Source organism: Onthophagus taurus, chromosome 2, assembly GCF_036711975.1.
Source record: "Onthophagus taurus isolate NC chromosome 2, IU_Otau_3.0, whole genome shotgun sequence".
NCBI lineage: Eukaryota > Metazoa > Arthropoda > Insecta > Coleoptera > Scarabaeidae > Onthophagus > Onthophagus taurus.
Window position 1 is genome coordinate 19,608,533 of NC_091967.1, and position 24,705 is coordinate 19,633,237.

Genomic DNA, 24,705 nt, shown 5'->3' on the forward strand with positions numbered 1-24,705 from the left:
AATATATACTTACCGTTTTCCTTCCAATTAAATTATTCATTAAATAGTTTTTTAAAACTGAATAGAAGAATAATAAATGTGTTTTTAATGTATTCCACGTTCGAAAAACGAAGAGGACACCTGCCCACATCTGTACAGGTATCACGAATTTTCCCCACCTTCTTCTTTTTGTATAAGCTACATTGAATTCAGTCGGTTTCTTCTCCATTATTAACCCATATCCGAGTTTGACACGGTCCACATGCAACCGTTTATAGCTGTTATGTTAATTTTATTAACGCGTTTCGCTTTTCGTAAAAGGCAAGGGATTCTGAGGAAAAAAGGGTAGGACGATGATGACTTTAAAAAAATAAGACGACTTCGTTCTGGATTTAAATATTTTTATGTATCACACAAAGGGGATATACATACATCGAGTTTTCTTTTTATTTTTATTTACACGTCTGGATCGATTCATTTTTTTTTGCTTTGTAATTATTTCTATTTTTAATATTTAAAATACAATTTTCCACATTTTAATTAGAAAACCGACAGTGTTGGGTTTTCTGTCATCCGAATTTATTTTTAGACGAATTTAAAAGACAAAAATGTAAATGGGGGGAACAATAGAAACTGAAATTGAACATGATAAAAAAATAAACAAAAATAAAAAAAAATCGTACGACAAGAGAGATAACGAATGTTTGATGATTCGATTTCTATTGTTCTGATGGCATGCAAAGGTTGAGTGTCTAGTATTTTACGCATCAACGAACGAGTGGGGAAAAAATAAATAGATTAAAATTAACTACACAATCTCTTTAATAATTATAATAATTAAAAAATAATAATGTTTAATATTTGTACTTTACAATAAATTACATTTAATTAAACTGAAAATAGGAAACAACACAAGAAGATTTTTCTCTTTTTTTTTCTAATTACTACATTCTAAACGGATTTCATCGCGTAATATACAAGACACAAATAGTTTTAAATTTAATTCCACAATAATTAAAAAATTGGTCAATCGGTGTCATTAATAAACGTACAAAGAAATGCAGTCTATAAAAAGTAAAAGTCTGATCATCCCCGCCCAATATTATTATTTTTTTAAAGTTTTTCTTTATTAAAATTTGACTTGGGACTTGACGCAAGCATAAGTGATCAGAATTAATGTTTTTTTTTAATGTCCACAAACGCACGGGTTCAAGATTGCACTTTTCTTTACGATATTACAATAATAAATTCATTCGCTATGTACATTTACACTTGTAATAAAAAGGTCGAACCCCGCAACGTCGACGTTTCTTTTTTTCGACGCCACTTCCGCCGGCTACACGCTATTTACAATACATTACAAACGACTGAACTTTGTACTTAAAATTTACACATTACAATCGAAACGATTATCAATCAAAAAATGCTTTAATAATTTATCAAGAACTTTTTGATTGACACGTTTTAGAATTATTATTTTTTACTCTTCACACTTTCTTTTAATTTTTAATCGGCTTTAATCCCTTTCATTTCACTTAAAATTTTTTTATTTATATTTTTTATAGAGTTTGTAGAATATTTACAAAAATTTCTTTTTTTTTATTTTAAAATCTTACATACTAAAACTTAAGACTTGAAGTGGTTTTCTTCGGGATGCCGATTAACTCATCACGTATATTCTGATCTCCAACCAGTCTGAAATTAATAGAAAACAAATTGTTTAGAGAATTTTGAATAATGTTTGAAGAATTGATGTTTATTATAATAATAATAAAATGGTACGCACAGATGGTCTTTATCGAATATTATATAATTAATTAAAAATCAACGTCTAACATCATAAAGTCTTTAAAGTTTTCAGAACTACATTTCTTTCTGAAATATATTATATTGTACTCATATGCTTATAAATGTTGTAAAAACTAGTTTGTTCTGGTTTTACTAGGTAGAGTTAGGATGGTTCAAAGTTTTCTAGGTAAAGGAGGAATTTAGTTAGTGGGGAATTTATGTTTGGAGTTTTGTGTAAGATTTTTGGTGGTGTTTTATATTGAATGAGTATGTTGTGGTGGATTTTGGTTGCGTTGTGGAGGTGTCGGATGTTTATGTATCCATTAGAGTTGAAAATAATTGTAATGGTTTTATTTTGACATTGTTTTATTAATGGTTTTACACCGATGAAGACCTTCGATCTAATCTATGTAGACGATATAATACTGATAAAACCAAGATTATGCACATACCGAAACAGCAAGCAGAAGAAAACATAAATATACAAGTAAACGAGGTGATACTGGAAACAGTAGAATTCAAATATTTGGGTACCATTATTACTAAGAATGGAACAACACAATTGCAGGAAAAAAAGGAAGTAAAAACCAATATAAAAACATAAATCCATAAAACCATACACCAACCCCTACATATCAAGCCAATGACGATGACAGATAACATAACATAAAACTAACAGCTGCTGAAATGAAATTCTTAAGAAAGATCGTGGCAAAAACTAGAAAATATCGAATTAGAAACAAAAGTATAAGAGAATAAACAGCTGAGCTAATATAGCTAACCCAGAAAAGAGAATCCTTAAAGAATGATGGACATAGCTAAAGAACGGAAGAGTGACAGGCCAGAGATAAAATAAGAAGGTAATGTAGAAGAGATATAGTACGATAAGGACCTGAAACAATTCTAGAAGATGGATAGAGAATCCCATCAACCTCCTAACGCTATGATGGCACCTAAGAGAAATGATAAAGAAGAAGAATACGACTGCATATAGGAGGAGCTTTTTCTTATTTGGCATTTGCTATAGATTTTTGTTAGTCAAAAAAACATGGATTCTGATAGGGTTTATGTGATTTATTTATGTAAATGAGGATTTAGACACTTTGGGAAATACAGATATTTTCTATAGATAGTAATATATTTCGTGGCATCTATTATATGTTAAATGAGTGCGAGTATAGGCAGTTTTTGGAATCTTTGGAGTGGGCGTAGATGACTGTCATGTTGGCGAGCTTTATTTGGGAGATTTGACAAATCGGCGGTGTTAACGCTGAATAGATGTGGGACGATAATAACTGCTCCTGGTGATACTCCAGATTCGATGTTCTTAGGTTTTGATAAGATGTAGTTGATTTTAACTTTTATCTTGCAGGAAAAGAGATTTGGTGAGGTTTGATAAGGCAGGGAGGCTATCTGAACTGGTTTTATTTGCGGATAATCCATCGGCCCATACGGTATTGAAGGCTTTTTCAGTGTAGGACCTTGTATTAGGGTGAGAGTAGGAAATAAGTCTGGTGAGGATGATTTTTTTCTGCTACTTTGCAGATGAAAGGTGGGAGTGATACTGAGTGACATAGCTTGATGGTACTGTTAAGTCGTTATTTGGTTTGAGAATAAGGATGATGGTATCCGTTTCTGCATTATTGTTTTATTGCAATCAATTTGGGATTTGTAGGGGGTTCGTGTTGTTATTTAAAGAATTATTTAGTTTATTTGGAGATTTCGATTTCTTGGGAATTGATATAGGTTATTTATTTTTGTGGATGTTAGAGGTTGGCCTTTGCAAAATACGTGAATTTGTAGAAGTTTTAAGATGGGTTTAAATCTGTTTTGTTACGCTTCAGAATTGTATTTTTTCCATTTGACTATTTAAAAGATAATATTAGATTATAGCATTTGTGTTGTGGGTACGTTGAAATTGACGGCAGAAATTGTTGCGAGTTTGGATTAGGATTGCTATGTGTGACTTAGTTGAGGTGTGAGTTTGGAATGTGCTAAGGATTAGAGCGGTGTGTTTTGCGGTTGAGGACTTGCAATTCAAGATAGGGCACGAAGCTATCTACCAGATTAACCTATTACAGCTGACTTAAAACACAACATGTCTTCAAATAATTACTATATCCCTCAGGTTTTCTATTTATTTTATTAAATATCTCAACCTCAATTTTACAAACGCTGTCTCAAAAATGTTCTGATATCTCGCACATATTTTGCTACTATCAAAAACAATTAGTTTTTATTAGTCTTTTAACAAAAAAATACAACAATTTAGGAATATGTTTTTTTCAATGTTGTTCCACCTTATTTTAGTAACTAATTAGTATTCCCTACATTCCACGTTCGGAGGAGAGTGGGAATATCCTTCATCCAATAATATTTTCCATATTCAACTGAGCTCCCAACCTTCCTCTCTGTTAACATTGTTCTTATTGCGATAACTTTCTGGAGCCTTTTTGGCCATCCTGTGTTAATAGTGTAACTATATATCTTATCTTGTCCAAATCAATGAAAGCGTTCTGTATAGCAATGCTCTGAATAACCGAATTAGTTGGCCTATCTCAATCTCAATCATAATATCTCTTTCATATTGCTTTATATGACATTTGAAGTTCCATCCCTTGTACTATACGGTACTTCCCACATTTACGTAATAATTTGTAGTCTCCAGAAGAAGTTTGTCCTTTGCTATTGGTTATGTATGAGGTGCCCACAAAAAATACACTAAGTTGGTGGAGATATATCAGAACTAAATGAAAGCTACTCGATAGAATTCTTTGAATTAGAACTGAGAAGAACAATAATAAATTACGAGTCAGCTAAATCCACTAACAACCATTAAAATGAATTGATATTCGAAGTAAATGAAAGACATTAGGGATAATTTTGAAACATTTGCAGTAAATTTAAGCACTAAAAGAAGGAAAGGCAACCATTAGGGATAAGTAGAATCTATTAAGAATCAAACATGGTAATTTAGAGGCATTGGGTGTAATTAAGAGACAGAAATTGGTAGTCGTTGACATGAATTAGAAACAATTTGGAGTCATGTCTATGTATTTTGCATTAGAAATTGGGAAATATAGGAACCAACCAAAAGAGCTATGGAAAGGCATTAGGAAGCATTGAGATGTATTAGGAACAATTTGAATAATCATTCGGTGTAACCAACAGCCATTGGGAGTAATTTTGAAACATTCGCAGTAATTTGGTGACATTAAAAAGTAATAAGGCACTACATTTAGATATAAATTAATTTAAATGAAAATAATTTCGTAGTTTATATTTAAAGTTTTATTATCAATTTCGTACTTTTGTGTCACATTTTATTATACTATTTTGTTGTCGTCTTTTTATATTAGTTAAAAACTTACCATTCCATTTGATGCTGCTAGTCCTAAACCTGCTGCACTAAGACTACTCATATGATGATGATAGGATGCTGTTGGTGGTGGCGCAGGTGGTGGAGGTCCAGAAACGAATCCTTGAGGATGTCCACCGTGTTGATACCAATGACTCATGGCGTGATGTGGGTGAAGTGCCGGGTTGAGATGAGGATGTCCGCCGCCACCCATCGAACCAAATCCACCACCTCCAAAAGCTCCTTTACCGCTATCCAAAGGTTTCATCATGTCCGTCATCATTCCTCCGAGTGATAAACAGCCGCCGCTTTTCTTCTTCTTGCTTTTCGAGGAGAGTTTCCTGTTCCTCGTCTGGATGCCCTCCTTTTTCATCGTTAGCGGTCTATTCACCTGAAACAATTGGAACGGAATAAGCCGCGGAAACTTGATACGGCTATAAGAACTACAAGAAGTTATACAAGGACAAATCGCAACGTTTCGGTGGATACAAAGACGGCGCCCGTCGGTGCGTGGGTCGGAAGAGTTATGGCGTCTAATTCGGACGCTACAGGTGCTCGGCTACCGCATTAATAAGGACTGAGAGTATCGCGCCATACCCAGGAGACGTCAAGTGACAAATGGATTCGTTTCGGTTTTTCAAATTCCGACCGAGTTATTAGCCGCTCTACTCTCTCTGCTCCTGTGTATAACGTTTAAACAGAAGCTCACTGTCGTCTTATCTCGTGCAGAGCACGTCAGATCATCTCGGAGAGATGAGCGCGGTTTTTCGCCCGACGGATCCTCCGCTTGGCATCGACTTTGTGCCGACTCCCATAATCTGGACGCACAATCTCGACTAAATTAGAGTTATGCTTTATGGCTGTCAAGTCGAAGTGAAGGCGGCAAAGACGGTATATAGTTACGATTCACTCAAATTTAACTTGTGAATAGTATTTTAATGAGGTAAAAAAAAATTTACTTTACTATACTCTATTTTTTTAATTCGGAGGAGTAAAATGTACGGCTAAACCTGATTGTTTTTAGTTCTCGGTCTAGTGTTAGATCTAGTTTTACACTAACACTATCACTAGAACTAACACAAGACCTAGAACTAGAAACATTCGGGTTTAGTCGCACGTCTTTCAAGACGGCTAAACCCGAATGATTCTAGTTCTAGATCTTGTGTTAGTTCTAGTTGTATACTAGCATTATCACTAGAACTAACACAAGACCTAGAACTAGAAACATTCGGGTTTAGCCGCACGTCTCTCAAGACGGCTAAACCCGAATGATTCTAGTTCTAGATCTTGTGTTAGTTCTAGTTGTACACTAGCACTATCAGTAGAACTAACGCAAGACCTAGAACTAGAAACATTCGGTTTAGCGGCACGTCTCTCGAGACGACTAAACCCGAATGATTCTAGTTCTAGTTCTTGTATTAGTTCTAGTTGTACACTAGCACTATCAGTAGAACTAACACAAGACCTAGAACTAGAAACATTCGGGTTTAGCCGCACGTCTCTCAAGACGGCTAAACCCGAATGATTCTAGTTCTAGATCTTGTGTTAGTTCTAGTTGTATACTAGCATTATCACTAGAACTAACACAAGACCTAGAACTAGAAACATTCGAGTTTAGCCGCACGTCTCTCAAGACGGCTAAACCCGAATGATTCTAGTTCTAGATCTTGTGTTAGTTCTAGTTGTACACTAGCACTATCAGTAGAACTAACACAAGACCAAGAACTAGAAACATTCGGGTTTAGCCGCACGTCTTTCAAGACGGCTAAACCCGAATGATTCTAGTTATAGATCTTGTGTTAGTTCCAGTTTTACATTAACACTATCACTAGAACTAACACAAGACCTAGAACTAGAAACATTCGGGTTTAGCCGCACGTCTCTCAAGACGGCTAAACCCGAATGATTCTAGTTCTAGGTCTTGTGTTTGTTCTAGTGGCAGTGCTAGGTAGCGCTAGTTAGCATAAGATATTACTATGTTGTATATTTTTATTGAACTAAAACTAGAACTAATACAAGACCTAGAACTAGAATCATTCGGGTTTAGCCGTCTTGAGAGGTGCGGCTAAACTCGAATGATTCTAGTTCTAGGTCTTGTCTTAGTTCTAGTGGCAGTGGTAGGTAGTGCTAGTTAGCATTTTGAAGACACTCCTCCAAATTAAAAAATAAAGTATAGTTTGAAAAATGGAAGTGTAAATTAGTTTTATTTCATTTTATACATATTTTAAAGTCTGGTCTTTCATATAAATTCTTTTTCGACTACGTTTAACACTTCTGATTTATACTAATTGGAACTGGTTCCTCTCTCTTATTTTAGTTATACACAGCCCGCGGCCGCCATTGTAGCCGAACGTGGAGTACAAACTCGAACTTATTTACAGTTATTAACAACGTTTTCGTTCCTTCGGCGGCCGTAAATCCCAGGATTTCGGCGCGCACGGTAGCGTTTATTATCTGTCTGGATGGCAATTACTTTTCTTTCGACCTAATTTGTAACTGCGGTAATTGCCGTGGAAACTGTTTCGAGAACGTTAACTAAAAAGAAATTAAATTAATAAAAAAATAACATTTTTAAGAATAAAGAAAGAAAAAGTTTCGAATAAAAAAATGAACGGAATAAACGATGAAACTTAACCGTTCTACTACGTCTTTTGAAGCGACCAACGATCGATCAACTGGACGCCAGGGAAACACCTGCAGGATCTTTTTGGTTCCTCCAGATCCAAGTGTTAGTATACAGTGACAATGGATATTAATTTCGACGCAGAACGTCATCGTAACCTTCTCAATCATAATGACATTTTTTGGGATAAACAAGTTGGGCTTTCTCATTTCATTTGAATTTGTAATTCAAAAATACCATACAAAACGAGATTATTAGATGGGATAGTTCAAATTATAGATGAATCTTATTTACAAAAAGAGAAGGCAACTTATAATGTTAAACAACTATAATCACGACGGTGCGTATATTTACTTTACGCAGACCACGAGGAAGAAAAGAGGGAGAAAAGAAGAAGTGGAGAGTCTGAGCTGCAATTTTAATCGTGCACGTTTATTTAAACCGTCGCGACTGACGTGCAATTTTCCCCTTGTCATGCGACTAAACGCCGGCCTGATTCACGTGCCGTCGCGGACAATAAATTTAACCTAATTTAGCGTTATTACAACCTTCGGGCGCATTCCTGACCGTGCAAATTGCCCTCACACTGAAATTACCGTCGCGGCGCAGTATATTTGAAAAAATGTGTAGTCAAGACTGTAAGATTTCAGGAACCAAATTGTTAAATATGGTTTTTTGATAGCAGAGTGAAAGAAGTTGATTAACAAAGTGATGGAGTCACATTAATAAACATCAACCAAAATTAAACTGTAAGGTAGAGGGCAAGTAGCTTTTCCACAATGACATTAAAAACCATATTCGTGGTGGGTGCCAAATCAAACATGCTATTATATGATTCTTGCATGACATCTGCATAATTTATGCCACGGAAAGTAATCAAAATATTCTACGAGAGAAAAACATAGCTAGGCTATAAACGCTTTAGGATGAAATGAGATGACTCCGACTTCTCGTCATATCTATCTGAATATGAGCTTTCTTCATTATCTTCTTGTGTTTCTAAAAGTGAGAAAAGAAAGCAAGGAAGCAACATGATGTAAATGAATTAGATTGAACAAGATGCGAAACTACAATTGATAACGAATTTTTATCAGAAATTGATCGAATAATAGAAGGTATTGTTACTCAAAGTTCACATATTTCTTCCGATTCTGGTCACGAGAATGCAGAACTTCGACATATAACAATTGTATGGAGCCTTATTGGTGACAATACAAAAGAGCAAAGCAGATTTTTTCAGAATGTTTAGAACCGATAAAATTTTTGGGTTGTAATTCATGGATACACATCGATATGACGCTCAAGACAAAGAGGTCAATGTGATGCAAAGAAACATGGAAATGGTAATATTTTTAGTGTGGATACAGATGTGAAACTTGTTTTCCATTTCCTCTTATTGATCGAAAAATCCTATGCTATAATTATCTCCACGATATTCTTGTTAGGAAGTGGTGTTAAATGCTTCTAGTACATAAAATAACTCCATTTCTGGATATTCTAAAAATTTTTTCCATAATAAATTATTCTGGAAGAATACTTAAAGGCGACGTCAAGATGTTAAACCAAATTTGTTCTTAGAATCATCACTATTGAACCTAAATTGGTTGTGAATGTATGAAGATTTCTTTGATCACGTAATAGCTAAACAACTATATTAGCAATTGTAAGAAGAAATCGCCAATTATTTCAAAATCCTGTCCAACCTATTTTTGTTTTATATCTTAGTTTGATAACATTGACAATTTAACATTCACATCATATACGAGACCGCTTGCAAACAAAGTGTTGCTATTGAGACTTTCTACACTCATTACATCCAAAAGACATAAAGCAACATATTTTCAGTATCGATTTCATATGGATCAAGATCGAGGTTTGTTTTTGATGGTAACGGTTGTATCGCCTCGCCCGTAAACGATCTCGGCTATATTTAATCTTAATCGTGAAAGATAAAATTACGCAAGTTTGGTATACAAATAAGTATTGTATACAAATTTATCTTAAACTGTATGTTTTACTGTTTACTTGTTTATTGTTTTGCAGTATCTAGCAATGGTCTCAGCTGCAACTGGGTTCGCCCCGGATTTCTTTCGTTCTTCAAAGATAAGTTCGGTTTGTTATACAATAGTCATTAGCATACCAACGTTTCGAAGTTGTATCTCCATCGGTGGAGAGTTTAGCTGTAATTATCTCATTGCATTTAAAAGGTATTAAGTAGCTGTTATTGAATTACTGTTTTAACCAATTTTCCAAAATGCATATGTTGGCAGCGATTTATGTTTAATTGTATCGGTTAAATCGGCCACTAGCAACCTTGGTTATAAAGCCTTGAACAAAATATTTACAAAAGGTCATACAACATCTTATAACCTAACAGTATACGTCGAGTAGTATAGTCCATCGAGCAGGTTATGATCACATCATTAAGATGCGTACTTGCTAAATTTCAACATGGATAGCTACTTCAGTCTGGATGTAGACTTTGATGACAGAGCAGCAACGGCATTAGTTTTAGAAGACTCTTGTAATATACGCTTGACCAAAGTAGTTTGTAATGATGAGATCTTTCCAAACAAGTGTCATGTTATTTGTATCATGAGGTTCTATATTTTACTTTTCAGCTGTGGAATCTGAATGAACTTGAACAACCGATTTGGGTTTTGAGACATTATAATATACTATGAATTTTGATCATATTTAGCTAAACTATACGTTTTCACCTTCTAACCTAGTTGTAGCCCAGTACACTATTTATGCTGACTCATATGGTTAAAATGGTTTAACATTAATCAAATGAAATGATCAATAAAACTTGTATTCGTTGTAAATAACCGTTAATTATATCAATATTATCCCACCAGTCATAACATTTAAACTTAATCCATCAACATAATCTTCTTCTTAGCAAACAGTAGATACGATAAAACATTTTTTCATTCCTCGTAGTCATTAGCATATCAACGTTTCGAAGTTGTATCTGGGTTTTAAAAGATTAAAACGTTGGATTATTGGAATATGCGCTTGATCAAAGTAGCTTGTAATGATGAGTCATCTTTCCAAAGAAGTATCATATTATTTGTATCACAAGGTCCTATATTTTACTTTTCAGCTATTTAAGCTGTGGAATCTGAAAGAACTTGAACAACCGATTTGGGTTCTGAGATATTATGCTATACTATGAATTTTGATCATATTCATCTAAACTATACATTTTCATCTTCTAACCTGGTTGTAGCCCAATAAACTTAAAATTGTTTAACATTAATCAAATGAAATGACCAATAAAACTTGTATTCTTTGTAAATAACCGTTAATTATATCAATATTACCCCACCAGTCATAATACCAAAACTTAATCCATCAACGTAATCTTCTTCTTGGCAAACAGTGGATATGATATAAATTTTTTTCATACCTCGAGATCTGATAAACGGTTTCGATTACTTTAAGTTTGTCGGATTTTTTTTAAGATCAAAGGGAATTGAAAGGACAATACAGGAAAAAAAAGGAAAAGGTAAAGGGAGCGTAAACGAATAACATCCCGAAGTGTAATTTAAGATGTCACAATGACGTAGAGAACTAAGTGTCGTCGAGTGGGGCGGCGATGTTTGAGCAAAGAATGCTGCAAGAGTAGTGACAACAAACGACGGGAGTTCCGATGCTATTGTAGGGGATAAAGTATCATTTTGGGGTGTATTGTACCGAGGAAAAGTATCTTAAGGAAGGACTAATGATAGGGCAAGGGGATGTTAGTAAGAGATTTAATGTTTAGATTAGACGCAAAATTTATGTATCCTTCTTTTTTCTGGTACAATAGTCCTTTTCGCAACCGTTATTGTTACACTGTTGTGTTTAAAATTATTATGTATCATAGTTTCTTTATATATGTTATATTTGTGTGTGTTTGTCTTCATTATTTTTCTTTGTTTTGGTTTGTAAGACAAATAAAGACGAAACCGCGGCTCCTTTGTGCAGTACGACGTTGTCGACGTCGTCTCTCATATTAATAACATAATCAGTATTGCGAGTGCGAGTCCCGGTCAGTGCACGGGGGCGCCTTATCCTCTTCGTTGTGCCGAACGGAGATGGACACATCGCGATGACGAGGAGAGACCGAACACGGTCGGTTGCGGCTCCCCTTGATATTGTATTCGCAATTTTCATCTTCTGGCCGGACGACGCGTGACGTCTTCACGAGGAATGCCAGAAATTGTCGGTCATATAATTATTATGTGCAACAATATACGGGTGCGATTGAATGGGAATTGTTCGGCGAACGGTTTCGTTCACACAAAGGGGTTGTCGGGTTCGGTTGTTGGTTGTATGCAAATTTTGGGAATAGCCGCGATATATTTATTTATATTTATTTATTGATGGTGTCGGCCTTCGAACGATTCTCGGAATGCGTTCGATGTATGAACGTGTCTTGAGTTCCAAAATTTTATCTCACCGTGGAAAAAAGTTTGTTATCATTATCATTATCATATGAGTAGGTATCGTTGCGATTTGGGATAATTTTTAATTAATAAATACTTACATTATGTAATTTGTAGTAGAGTCCACAGGCATTACAGACTGGTTCGCCGTTTTGGTTACGCCGCCAGAGTGTTGTTGTGGTGGTCTTGCAGTTCGCACAGCTGGTTCCTGCCCGTCTCGCGGCGCTCTGCAGGCTCTGCAACGTCAAGAACAGAAAAGACGCCGTCAGTCACGGACTAGAAGCAACCGAACGGAAAATCCCTCTCAACCCAACCGAACAAAATCCCAACAAAAAAATTAAAAAGTACTACTACTAATAAAAAAAGAACAGAAAAAATCTCGTTGCCGATGAGAACCGCGTCCCGACGCTCTCATCGTCGGTTTTCAGTTTTCACCGTCGTCGGGAACTCGACGGGACGAGAATCCATTGTCGGACTTAATTGGACAGTCGATCCCGGAGATAAGAAGGGATTCCTGCTGCTTCAGCGGGAACTTAACGACCCTTCGACGACAGAGGACAGGAGAGGAAACGGTGAGAGGGACGCAAATCGAACTTTGCCACCACCACCACTTTGATTGATTGAAAGATACTAGGGGCGTATATATAGGCGGGTTGTAAACAACCGATAAATTGAATTAATGTCGCGGGGCGAATTAGTCGCTCGGAATCGCGTAATTGTATTGCTTTTCGTGGATAATAAAGTTTCGTGGCGTCGATTGGGGTTAATGGGGTGTTTGCAGGGCGCGAATATGCCGAGAACCCAATCGAATTTACTCTATAACCATGTTTAATTGGATGAGAGATTCAAATATGTAACTAATTTTAAACCAATTCATCAAATACTAAGAGAAAATATATTTTTATGTTTGTTAACCTTCGAGCCCTCGATTTTATAACACGAGAAGGCACGCGTCGTAAACTTTATGGCATCAGATCCGTATTAACCGTAAATAACATAAAATAAAATCAATGAAATCGAGTAATTTTTGAAATCTAACAACATTTACAAACTACATACCGAGATTAACTTGCAATATATAAATGCAGTAACAGTATGAATGCACTTGCACTGTCCAGAATAAAATGCAACATAGCTTAATAGTACAGGAATTGAGTAGTTTTGCTTCGAAAAAGATGACGTCAAAAGTATAAAAAAAAGTGTACCTTTTCTAAGCAGTGGATAGTGTTAGTTCTAGTTTTAGTTTAATTAGAATATGCAGCATAGTGATATCTTATGCTAACTAGCGCTACCTACCATTGTCATTAGAATTAACATTAGACCTAGAACTATACTCTATTGTTTAATTCGGAGGAGTGTTTTCAAATTCAAAAAAGAAGGGTTGCTAGTGGTCAGTTTTAAGCAAAAATTACACTAGGAAAATGCGAGATGTTGCCAGCTGCCTAGGAATATTCCGATTTAGCCGCAGGTCTCTCAATATGGCTAAACCCGAATGATTCTAGATATAGGTCTAGTGTTAGTTCTAGTTTTATTTTAATAAATATATACAACATAGTAATATCTTATGCTAACTAGCGCTACCTACCACTGCCACCAGAACTAACACAAGACCTAGAACTAGAATCATTCGGGTTTAGCCGTCTTGAGAGACTTGCGGCTAAACCCGAATGTTTCTAGTTCTAGGTCTTGTGTTAGTTCTAGTGATAGTGCTAGTGTAAAACTAGGTCTTGTGTTAGTTCTAGTTTTAGTTCAATAAAAATATACAATATAGTAATATCTTATGCTAACTAGCGCTACCTACCATTGTCATTAGAATTAACATTAGACCTAGAACTATACTCTATTGTTGTACTCGGAGGAGTGTTTTCAAATTGAAAAAAGAAGGGTCTTGTTTTAGTTCTAGTGATAGTGCTAGTGTAAAATTAGAACTAATACTACACCGAGAACTAGAAACATTCGGGTTTAGCTGCACGTCTTTCAAAACGGCTAAACCCGAATGATGCTAGTTCTGGGTCTTGTGTTAGTTCTAGTTATAGTGCTAGTGTAAAATTAGAACTAACACTAAACCTAGAACTAGAAACATTCGATACTTTCAAGGTCTAGGCCTAATGTTAGTTCCAATTTTAGTTCAATAAAAATTTATTTTTTATTTGTAGGTTTTAGGGTTTATTTGTAGCTACATTAATTTTTTCGTCATTATGCATCGTGGAAAGGAGAAGAACGGCTTTAGTTTTGTGTGGTACATAAGAAATCAACATTTTGTTTGTTTGAAATCCAAATAATGTCGAATTAACGGCTTAACTTTTATTTGATAAAAATTCGGATGGGATTTCTCGCTTGTTCTTTTTTACTGTTCCAGTCAGTGTTATTTTCTTCTGTAGTAGATAATCTGCTAGAGCAACGCTAGTAATGTTTATTTGTCGCAAAGAAATGTGCGTACAATAGTCAACAATACAAGAAAATAATAATAATATTCAATAAAAAATGCAATTTAAGTATTCCTCTATTGAATAGAAAGAGTATTGTGGTAACAATCGCTTCACTTTCCCTCTGAACATGGGCAACGGCAACTCAGAATAGGCTGATGGCAATTTATTATATAATTTTATGCACATATAATTAGTGCTTTGTTGATGCGGTGTTGTGGAATGACGATCCTGTGCTTCTGCCTAGTGTCATGTTGGTGGATATCACTATGAGATGAATATCTATTATGTTTTTATGCAGAAGGGTAACTGCCGCCAATATGTAGACACAAGGGACAGTTAATATTTGCATCACTTTAACTATGCTTCTGCAGCTATCTCGAATTAAAGTGGCTGAAGTAGGCGGTTGTTGCAGCTTCAGGGGTTGAGATCATCCTTATTCTTCTGATGAGATATGTTGCTGTGGCAAACTTTTTTGTATCATATTCTACATGTAAATTTCATTTCAGGTGGGAATCTATGTTAAGACCAAGGAATTTAATCGTATGTCCCGTATCTGGCTCTCTATTGGTAAGTATGAGTGATTGCGTCTTTTTTCCATTCGGTTTTGGCTTATTGCTGGCGAACCACTCTTTCGCTTCCAGCTCGACTTCTTCGGACCTTCCGAGGAGTTCCTGTCTGTCTCGAGATGTCACCAACAGCGAAGTATCATCAGCGAAAAGGCACGTCAAATAAGCCGTTAAGGTTTGTGGTAAGTTATTATTATTACTCCCTGTCCTGTCTTCTTGCCGAGAATCTTTTTTTCTAGTAAACCATTTGTGTTCTATCCTGGAGATATGTCCTGAAGAGTGAAAGTGAAGTTCTTCTTTCTTAGATCGCAGAATTTGAGTAGTGCTTCTTCCTTTTTGTTGAAAGCATTTGCTATCAGCTCCAAAGGACAAGTAACAGCTGATGATGCTTTCGGTAACCGTGTTGTTCGGTGCTAAATATGTTGTGACTTTCAAGAAAATCAATCAGTCGCTTCTTTATTACTCGTTCAAAGACCTCGGATAGTGTTGCTTGTATTGCGATGGGGCTGTAATTAGCGCAATTCGCTTTGTCACCTCTCTTGAAAAGTGGCACTACCTTTGAAACTTTAAATTCTTCTGGGTAAATTTCATTTAGCATGCATTGATTGACAGCATCTGTTAATGGTTTTGCTATTTCGTGTCGTATACTCTTTAATAAAACTGATGAAATTTCATACAAGTCTAATGTATTTTGTGATTTTAGGTGACACTTCCGACCTTTATCAAATCTACTGGTGTGAGGAAAATAGAACTCGCGTATAATAGTATCACCGTCATTTCTGTTAAAATTTTCAATTGGTTTAACTAATCTCTTTCCAACATTCATCAGTTTGTTAGATACAACATACGGACCATCTGATTACTTACCACAATAAATTTCTAAGTTGAATGAAAAAACTGAAGAAGAATAAAATTTCGATTTCGACAAAATTGTGCATTTTTGTGCAACAATGTTTCAAAAACGTGCAAACGAGCCAAAACCTTCATGTATGAGTCAAAATCTGTTTATGATACATTTATATCCATAAATACATTCCATAATATAAATATGGCCTTATAAATCAGCAATTAATGTGTAAGTTTTTTGGCATAAAGACAATATATTTTTTTCTCATAATGTTTAAAAAACATAGTTACATGAATACTTTAGAGTTAAATGCATAATATAAGGAGATATATTATAAAAGCAAAAATTGTCATAAATTTTATGATAACGCGCCTGTTCGAAGTTTAAACAAAAATGTCGTAATGGTCTCTGTGACTCTTAGGGATCAGAGAGTCTGAGTGGCTGGGATTTGAATGCGTTGTGGATTTACGACAGTCCGTAGCCGTTTAGGTCAACCTTTCGCGACATTTCTCCCTGGCTCGCGGATTGTTAGCGGCGACCAAATGCGTTTTAACGCATTGTCCTGCTACTTTGAATAAACGGCACAGAGCGAGCGTTCGCCTCATATTTATTAATGAGATTCTCGGGGGCCCCGAGCTTCGCCACCACCACCATCAACAGCAGCAGCAGCAAGCAGCAAAACCAGCAACAGCAGCAGCAAACAGCAGCCAACCGAACTCGAATATCGGCGATCCCGTCGAGATATGTGTCAATGTTTAACCGGGACCGGGCCATAAAACAGCCGTGTACGACAAGGCATAACAAGTGTCCGGGTTGATTGACACGTGAAGCCGTGATTGACGTCTCAGATGGATGCGATCGATCGCAATCTGTGTAGATCACCGGGCGGGATACTATCTTGTGGTCCCGCTTTTTGTCTCTTCTCCATTCTGCTGTTACCTTCTTGCTACCCGATTCTGATGCTGCTGCTGCAGGTTGCTAGTGGTCCGGTTAAGTCCTGTAAAAGGACGCGCGTGTTTCGACAAGAAAAACCCGTACCAAACGAAGACAACCACGTTGTTGATCGACGTTTTCTTTGTAAACCTTTCAACGTACTACGAAACCGTCTCCGTGGTTATTACCGAATTTGGATGTGAACAATGTGAACCTAACGAGCACATTCGATCTTTATCACAAAAAGAAAAAAAAAAAGAAAACATCCAAATTTGGAGCATCAATAAATAATTTACGTAACATTAATTTGAACTAATATCGATAAAGGTATAATAATAAGAAGTTGTAAATTCATAGGTATTCGATGACTAATAGTTAACCGGCGCCGAACAAAGAAGTAGGAAGTCGCGAAACCGTCGGAATATTTAAATAGCAGTCGGTCCGTAGCCCTAATGGCGTAATTAAAAGGCATAAATCTAGCGCCGGATACGCGTCGACGGGTCCACCTACGCGCTCCCCGTTTGTCTTAAGACGTCCGTTCCCACACGTCCAACCAAAAGCAGAAGAGAGACCCTCGTCCCAAAGCAACAACAAAAGATGTATAAAAAAAGTAACGAAGAAAGAAAATAAAAACGTAAAATTAAAAAATTACAAAATTAACGCCGCCCCGTTAGCGGGGGCCCCCAACATAAATCGCGACCCAAATTAAAAGCACCATTTTCCCACATGACCGCTTCCTCTTGGTCGTTTTGGGCAAACAAGCGGCATCGGTATCGGGAAAAAATCTCTCACTCACTTTCTTCTTTAGTATAAGGGGCCCCGGTAATTATAGGTTGGAATTATCGATCGGGGTGCAGGGTGAGGGCCCCGTGCGTGAAGATTCGGTTACGATCTTCTTCTCTCGGCCCCGGCGCGCATATATCCTGGTCGTGAGCTTAATCAAGTAACGCCTACCTATTTGAAATTTGATTTACGGTTTTCGCGAGGGGCGCAGGTGCGGCGGGGAACCCCTCAAGTTCGGGTCGTCGTACGTTAAGAAAATCCTGCTGGATGCTCGCACCGTCACCTGTTCCGACGAATTATCACTTTTTTTTTCACGATTTTTCTTTCTTATATCGCTTCCGTCGCAGATGGATCATAGAAGATTTTATATACGCACAATTTATGTGAGAAAACTTTTTTTACACAAAAAATGATTTGATGTCTTCACAATTTCTTTTTTTTTTTTTGTTTTAATATAAAGATATCAATCGATTTGGATAAAAACAAAAAGTGTTGAAGAACAATAAGAATAAAAATGGGAAAGTTGGTATTCTTGGGTCATGTGATTGTGAGTGAAACAAAACCGAAAGGAACAAGTGACAAACGGTTCGCAAACGCCATGTTTCTTCGACGTCCGCGACCGGCGACTCGATTCTAGGAACCGCGCAGCTCTCGCAGAAAAATAAAAACCGTAAAAACGCGATTGTACGCTATGGTGTTAACCGGCCGTCTACAAGTACATAAAATAGTAGTCCCGCACCCGCCGCCTACCGCGCCGCCTATCGGCCACTACCACATTCCGCGACCACCTTCGATTTTTTCCAGCAGATGGCGATACGATTTTCGACGAAATTTTCAATCCACTTTATTCAACAAACATAAGTATCTATAGATACTCTCATAAGTTTTAGTTTTAGTTCATTAAACATATACAACATAGTAATATCTTATGCTAACTAGCGCTACTTACTACCTTGACTAGAACTAACACAAGATTTAGAACTAGAAACATTCGGATTTAGCCGCATGTCTCTCAAGACGGCTAAACACGAATGCTTCTAGTTCTAGGTCTTGTGTTACTTCTTGTTATAGTGCTAGTGTCAAATTAGAACTAATACTAGACCGAGAACTAGAAACATTCGGGTTTAGCCGCACGTCTCTCAAGACGGCTAAACCCGAATGATTCTAGTTCTAGGTCTTGTGTTAGTTCTAATGATAGTGCTAGTATAAAACTAGAACTAACAACTAGAACTACTTTGTAATATAGTGTTAGTTCTTGTTTTATACTAGCAATATCATCAGAACTAACACAAGACCTAGAACTAGAATCATTCGGGTTTAGCCGTCTTGAGAGACGTGCGGCTAAACCCGAATGTTTCTAGTTCTAGGTCTAGTTTTAGTTCTAGTGATAGTGTAAAACTAGAACTAACACAAGACGTAGAACTAGAATCATTCGGGTTTAGCCGTCTTGAGAGACGTGCGGCTAAACCAGAATGTTTCTAGTTCTCGGTCTAGTATTAGTTCTAATTTGGCACTAGCACTATAACAAGAACTAACACAATACCTAGAACTAGAAGCATTCGGGTTTAGCCGTCTTGTGAGACGTGCGGCTAAACCCGAATGATTCTAGTTCTAGGTCTTGTGTTAGTTCTGATGATATTGCTAGTATAAAACTAGAACTAACACTATATTACAAAGTAGCTACTCCACTCTTGTCACATCCAAAATATACAAACCCTTTACCATATGTTGCAAATTTTCGTAATCATCACTTTCATCTAGATCATAACTCTATGGAAGAATAATAACCAAACATTTCCAATTAGAGTTTAAAATCAATAGTTTTGAAAGCCAAAATCCCAAACAAGAATTGATAAAGGAGAACAGTTGCAATAGTGATGATAATTTTCAATCCGTATTGTTTCATTTTACTGGAAGGTTAATTCAAAATGTAATGTGACTTACATAAACAAAATTTTCGTGTAAATAAAGTAAAAAGAAGAAATGAAATGAGTTTTAAAACTAGTGCATGAAGGAGGCGCTCGCCAAAAATGCTAAAAGCGGGTCCGAGAGTTAGTAAATATGCGGTTCTGGGTCCCCGAGGTCCGCTGACAATATGTTAACTAGGGCCGCGCGTTTTACATTCCCTGGAACACAACTGGACACGAATAATTCAGACCGGGGCTCCGCGAAAAGGGCAAAAAACGACCGCGAGACGTCGGTGCCACCGGTGCAGTCTGCACCTCGTCCGTACACACCGGGCCCAAGCCACCCGAACGGCGACCGTTTCGCCAAATAAATTGGCTCTGTTTGTCATTTGGTTTTCAGCCGTAATTGCGCCCATTTCGCTGTGTGACCGCCATCCATCTTCTGATACCTTTAAAGAAAAGGATAAACTCGAAAAGAAAAATTTAGGAATTCGATAAATGTTTGTGTTAGTTAACAATTTTTTTTTCTTGGTTTAACTAAAAATTTATCTTTTGAGTAAATTTTTTTTCTAAGGGAATATAAATTCCAAACAGACAGGTCCCCGTCATATTGGACTAAAGTTCGGACCGCGCGTCAAAAAGCTTTTATAACGACAAAAGGTTCTGGTTTTTTTTTCTTCTTTGCTTTATTCGAAGAACGTCATTCCGGCACAGCGACAGCGTGTGCCCCGCGCGCATTCGCCGGCATCATCCTATCTAAGTGGTTTATTGTCATTGTGGATCTGGACCGTACCTGTCGTGTCTCTTTTCCCTCGATTATCCTTTCTCCCTCGTCGACCGATTGTGTCCTATCCGTGTAGAGCTACCAATGGAACACCGCTAATCCCTAGCGGATGGAAGAATCAAAGGTCAATCATACCGACGATCATTCTCTTCTCTCCGCGTTCTCCGTACCGTCCGGAACGGTTATGCACGATCGATGGACAAATAATGGAGAGTAGAAAGGTCCCGGACGCTTTCTGATAGATGTCGTACGCCTTTACAAAACCGTCTTCCTTCGCGTCTTCTGGCATCTTGAGTCGGAGGAATGCGCCGATTGATTCGGAAAGGAGACCTCCTCCTCTTCCTCCCGAAGAGATTCTTCGATAAGATTACCTGATCGAAACCGATCGGCTCTCATCTTGTTAACTTGTTAACAAGACGCCTAATGAGTTACTTAAAAAAGTTCAAATCAGTTGACCAACTAATCTCTATTTTTTAATTCGAAGGAGTAAAATGAAAAGTCACGTTTACACAGTGTAATTTTTTAAAGCTATATGTTAGTGTTAGTTCTAGTTTTACTTCTTATTCAATTCAGTGTTTTATTGTGGTATATTTTTCTTAAGCTAAAAATACAGTGTGTTTATTAATTATCGTACCCGACGTTATCATTGCAAGTATGCAACCAATATCACAGTACAAATCGCACAATAAGGGATTTGCGTATTCCAATACCAATACTGTGATATCGGTTGCATACTTACAATGATGACGTCGGGTACGATAATTAATTAACACATTGTAGAACCAACACTAAACCTAGAACTAGAAACATTCGGGTTTAGCCGTCTTAAGAGACATACGGCTAAACCCGAATGCTTCTAGTTCTATGTGTAATGTTAATTCAAGAGACAGTGTTAGGTAATGCTAGTTAATACTAGATATTATGTTGTATATTTTTATTGAACTAACACTAGACCTAGAACTAGAAAGTTTCGGGTTTTCGGGAAATGTTTGGTTATCATTTTTCCATAGAGTTATGATCTGGATGAAAGTGATGATTACAAAAATTTGCAACAATTGGTAAAGGGTTTGTATATTTTGGATGTGACAAGAGTGGAGTAGCTACTTTGTAATAATTAGTACACAAGTTAACAACATTAAAGATAGAAGGAAATGAATCAGTCAATGAATCAGAATGTAAGCAATTTCTATATATTGAGAAGATTGAGCCATTTATGATCAAACGTCTTGAAATCCTATATACCTACTAATACTAAATAATGAAACACCGAAAAAACTATGTCAGAAATTCGAATTGCCATTATTGTGGTAGAGTAACAAACAAAAGTATAAAAAAAGTGTTCCTTTCTAACCAGTGGATACGCCCAGCACTTTTTGCTACGTAGTTTTTAGGTTTTAAAGAAAAATATTGTTTTGTTGATATTAGAACTACATTTTAGTTGTTTCATACAGGAATAATAAAAAGACATGTAGTAATCCATGTATTTTTTTCATTTACACTGAAAGAATGGAATGATTACGCGTGCTGCAAGATAAAAAAGGAATTGACGCATCCTTTTCCTCCAACTTACAAATGACATATGGAAAATAGCATCAAATTGGTGAAGTCTTACTTAAATTAAATATAGTTTTAACACTATAAAAGTAATGGATTGAACGCTGAGATGTTGCATCAGCCATATTTCATGCTTCGCTGCGAAATCATGTGGCTACAAACCACATGATTTCGAGGTCATCATGCAGATCTTGACTAGCTACATAACGATAAGCATTGATTATCAGTCTAAGAAATGTGTTTTGACTACGTTGGATGATCCCGTAAGTCCAAATCGGCTTAATGATAGACTGATAACCTAGTCTCTTTGATCGCAGGTCAAGTTAGGAGCATCTACCAACTAATCTATGCATTTCTCTACTTTTGAGTCTTATCTGCTGAGATTTCTGTCTAACTTGATGCTTCTAGTTCCGTCTGCCATCAAGGAGGAGACCGTGATATTTTGTTGATTCTGCTTGAGGAATGAGTCATCCTCCAAGAGACATAGTTAAGTTGCTGTATTTTGCAATCCCTAATTTAGTTAACTGATACTTGAAGTTTTTCCATAGCTTTCATTTAAGTTGAGGTTTCTAGCATAATATCTATATCGGAACGAATATCCCAAGTATAGCATCATTGGAAATTAAACCATCTGCGATAAACAGTAAAAAGAAGTGGTCATAAGACACTGCCTTGTGGATCTGCAGCAGAGAATGCCCATTTATGTGACACTCTAAACTCTCTTTCAGAACGATATAATCGTGGCACATTTTATCCAACTTTTAGACAAGTCCCTGGTGTCGGACCCTGTTAAATGCCTAGGAAAACTGCAAGAGAGTATTTTTGTTCTTCAAACTTGCCCCACTCAGTATGTTTGTTAGTAAAACTTTGTTTGATTACTTATTTGATGGCTTATTGTTGTGCACTAGGATGTGGTTAGCTGTTAATTTCAATTTCAATATGATTTGATAAGATTTCCTTGGAAATGAAGAAGTCCAGCAGCAACAAACCCCACGATGTATGTTTAACATTAAAGTCTCCTCCAATGATGAACCTAGGCCTAATTTTACAAATTACTATTCCTTTTGATGGTAACAATGGTGGCTTGTATTTCATACTTTCGGATCTCCACTCCTTGGAAGTGTTGTATATTATGTTTTATGATTATGGATGTATCTCCTCGAGCATGTTGACTCGGTTTGGATTGGGTTGGCTTAGTAGTCCAGTAGACATCCGTATCTCCGTATTTGATGTTATTCTTATCGGAAGAAGTGCACCTCTGAACTGAGAATTCTCGGACTCTCGAACTTCACAGAAGATTTGTTATATAGTTCATTTATAATTGACAGATTCTATTAAATCGTTAAATAACAAATATCTTTCCATTTTTCAACCAGTAATGAACAGATTTATTTCATATATTTTAAGTTTCTTAAAGTTTGACAAAGAATTGTCTGGATATTATATATATCATGATTCATTTATCTCAATTAAAAATTAAAGTGCCAGTTTGAACAAGAAAAAAAGGCTAAGAATGTAATCAGATAAAGTACCACTTCCGACCGCGATGCTTCCCGTTGTTAACCTCAACTTTAACTTGAAGATGTTTTTAATCTTTGTAAAGAATCCTTCATAACAAGTGTTAACACGAGAATATCTTAAAAACAATCGAGATGCTAATATTATGTTACTACTATTATATCTACTTATTTTTTGCAATGAATTCGTTACTTTAAAGAATTTTTTCTGTCATTCAAGTCACATGATATTTTTTTCTATGTTTTTATGAGTTAGTAATAGGTAATTTATGAAATATGAAACCGGATCCTAGATATATGTATGCAAATAAAAGGATTTGTATGCATCGGGGGAGTTTAATTGGACCGTAACCTAATAAAAAAATTCAATAAAATCGTCACATGGGTCTCGTTGCTCGTGATAATTTATGCGGGTCCATCCGTTACGCCCTTTTGGTCGGGCGCGAAGAATACCCGTGCCCAGCAGGAGTGGCGGACCACCAAAAGTGACAATTTATAATTTTATAAACCCCACAACCAGCCGCGCTTCTTATAAAGTTATTAATGCGGACGCCGCCGTTATTTACACTTAACAAATGCATTCGCGCCTACCGAGACCGCGACAGACTTAATCTTGAACGAGAAGGACCTCTTCAGGTAACTCGAAACGCGTCACTTTCGCCTCCTAAACAAGAAGGAACCGTGCGCACCTTTATTTTATTTCTTATTTTTTTTATACACATTTTTTCTCTTTTTCGTCTCTTCTTTTCTTCGTGTACGTTTTCTTTTTTTTTCGACGTCTTCGCGCGCGGCCTCTAGAATACCTAAGCGGTTCACTTGACCCACCACGATCAATCAAAGTCAATATTATTAATAATCAAACGGGCCCCGAACCGTCCGCACGCATCGTCGAACGATTTTTCCGTCCATTCAATTCAATTAAACCGGCATTGTCGAACCGAAACTGAACCCGAAACATCCATAAGGACCTCTAATTGGCCGATAAATACCTTATTTAGTTAATGAGAGAAAGATAAATTGACAATTTGGGTAATTTTTTTTCGAGGTTTTTTGCACAACTTTTTTTTAATTTATTTAACTTCGAGGTGGTTTTAATGTTGGCACGTTCTACCATTAGAAACGAGCTTAATGCGTATTTCGACCATGTACATCTGACCTAAATGCATATTTTACTACTTAAAAATTATCAGATACGTTTCTA

General features: G+C 36.5%; 1 protein-coding gene and 1 long non-coding RNA gene across 3 annotated transcripts in view; both read right to left on the bottom strand.

Moving 5' to 3' along the window:
* Positions 1 to 363: 363 nt before the first annotated feature.
* The window catches only part of LOC111415189 (GATA-binding factor C-like), a 75,192-nt gene continuing 50,850 nt past the window's right edge, over positions 364 to 24,705 (bottom strand). For both annotated transcript variants that reach the window (XM_023046743.2, XM_023046744.2), the window contains 3 exons: positions 12,286 to 12,420; positions 5,139 to 5,516; positions 364 to 1,674 (listed from right to left, as the gene is read on the bottom strand). In XM_023046743.2, the coding sequence (XP_022902511.1) occupies positions 1,648 to 1,674; positions 5,139 to 5,516; positions 12,286 to 12,420 (540 nt within the window). In that variant the 3' untranslated portion in view covers positions 364 to 1,647. The remainder of the gene's footprint in view (positions 1,675 to 5,138; positions 5,517 to 12,285; positions 12,421 to 24,705) is intronic.
* LOC139429047 (uncharacterized) lies at positions 7,313 to 8,764 on the bottom strand. The gene is made up of 2 exons (XR_011639751.1): positions 7,761 to 8,764; positions 7,313 to 7,660 (listed from the first exon to the last, which is right to left on the bottom strand). It is a non-coding gene; the product is annotated as an uncharacterized lncRNA (long non-coding RNA).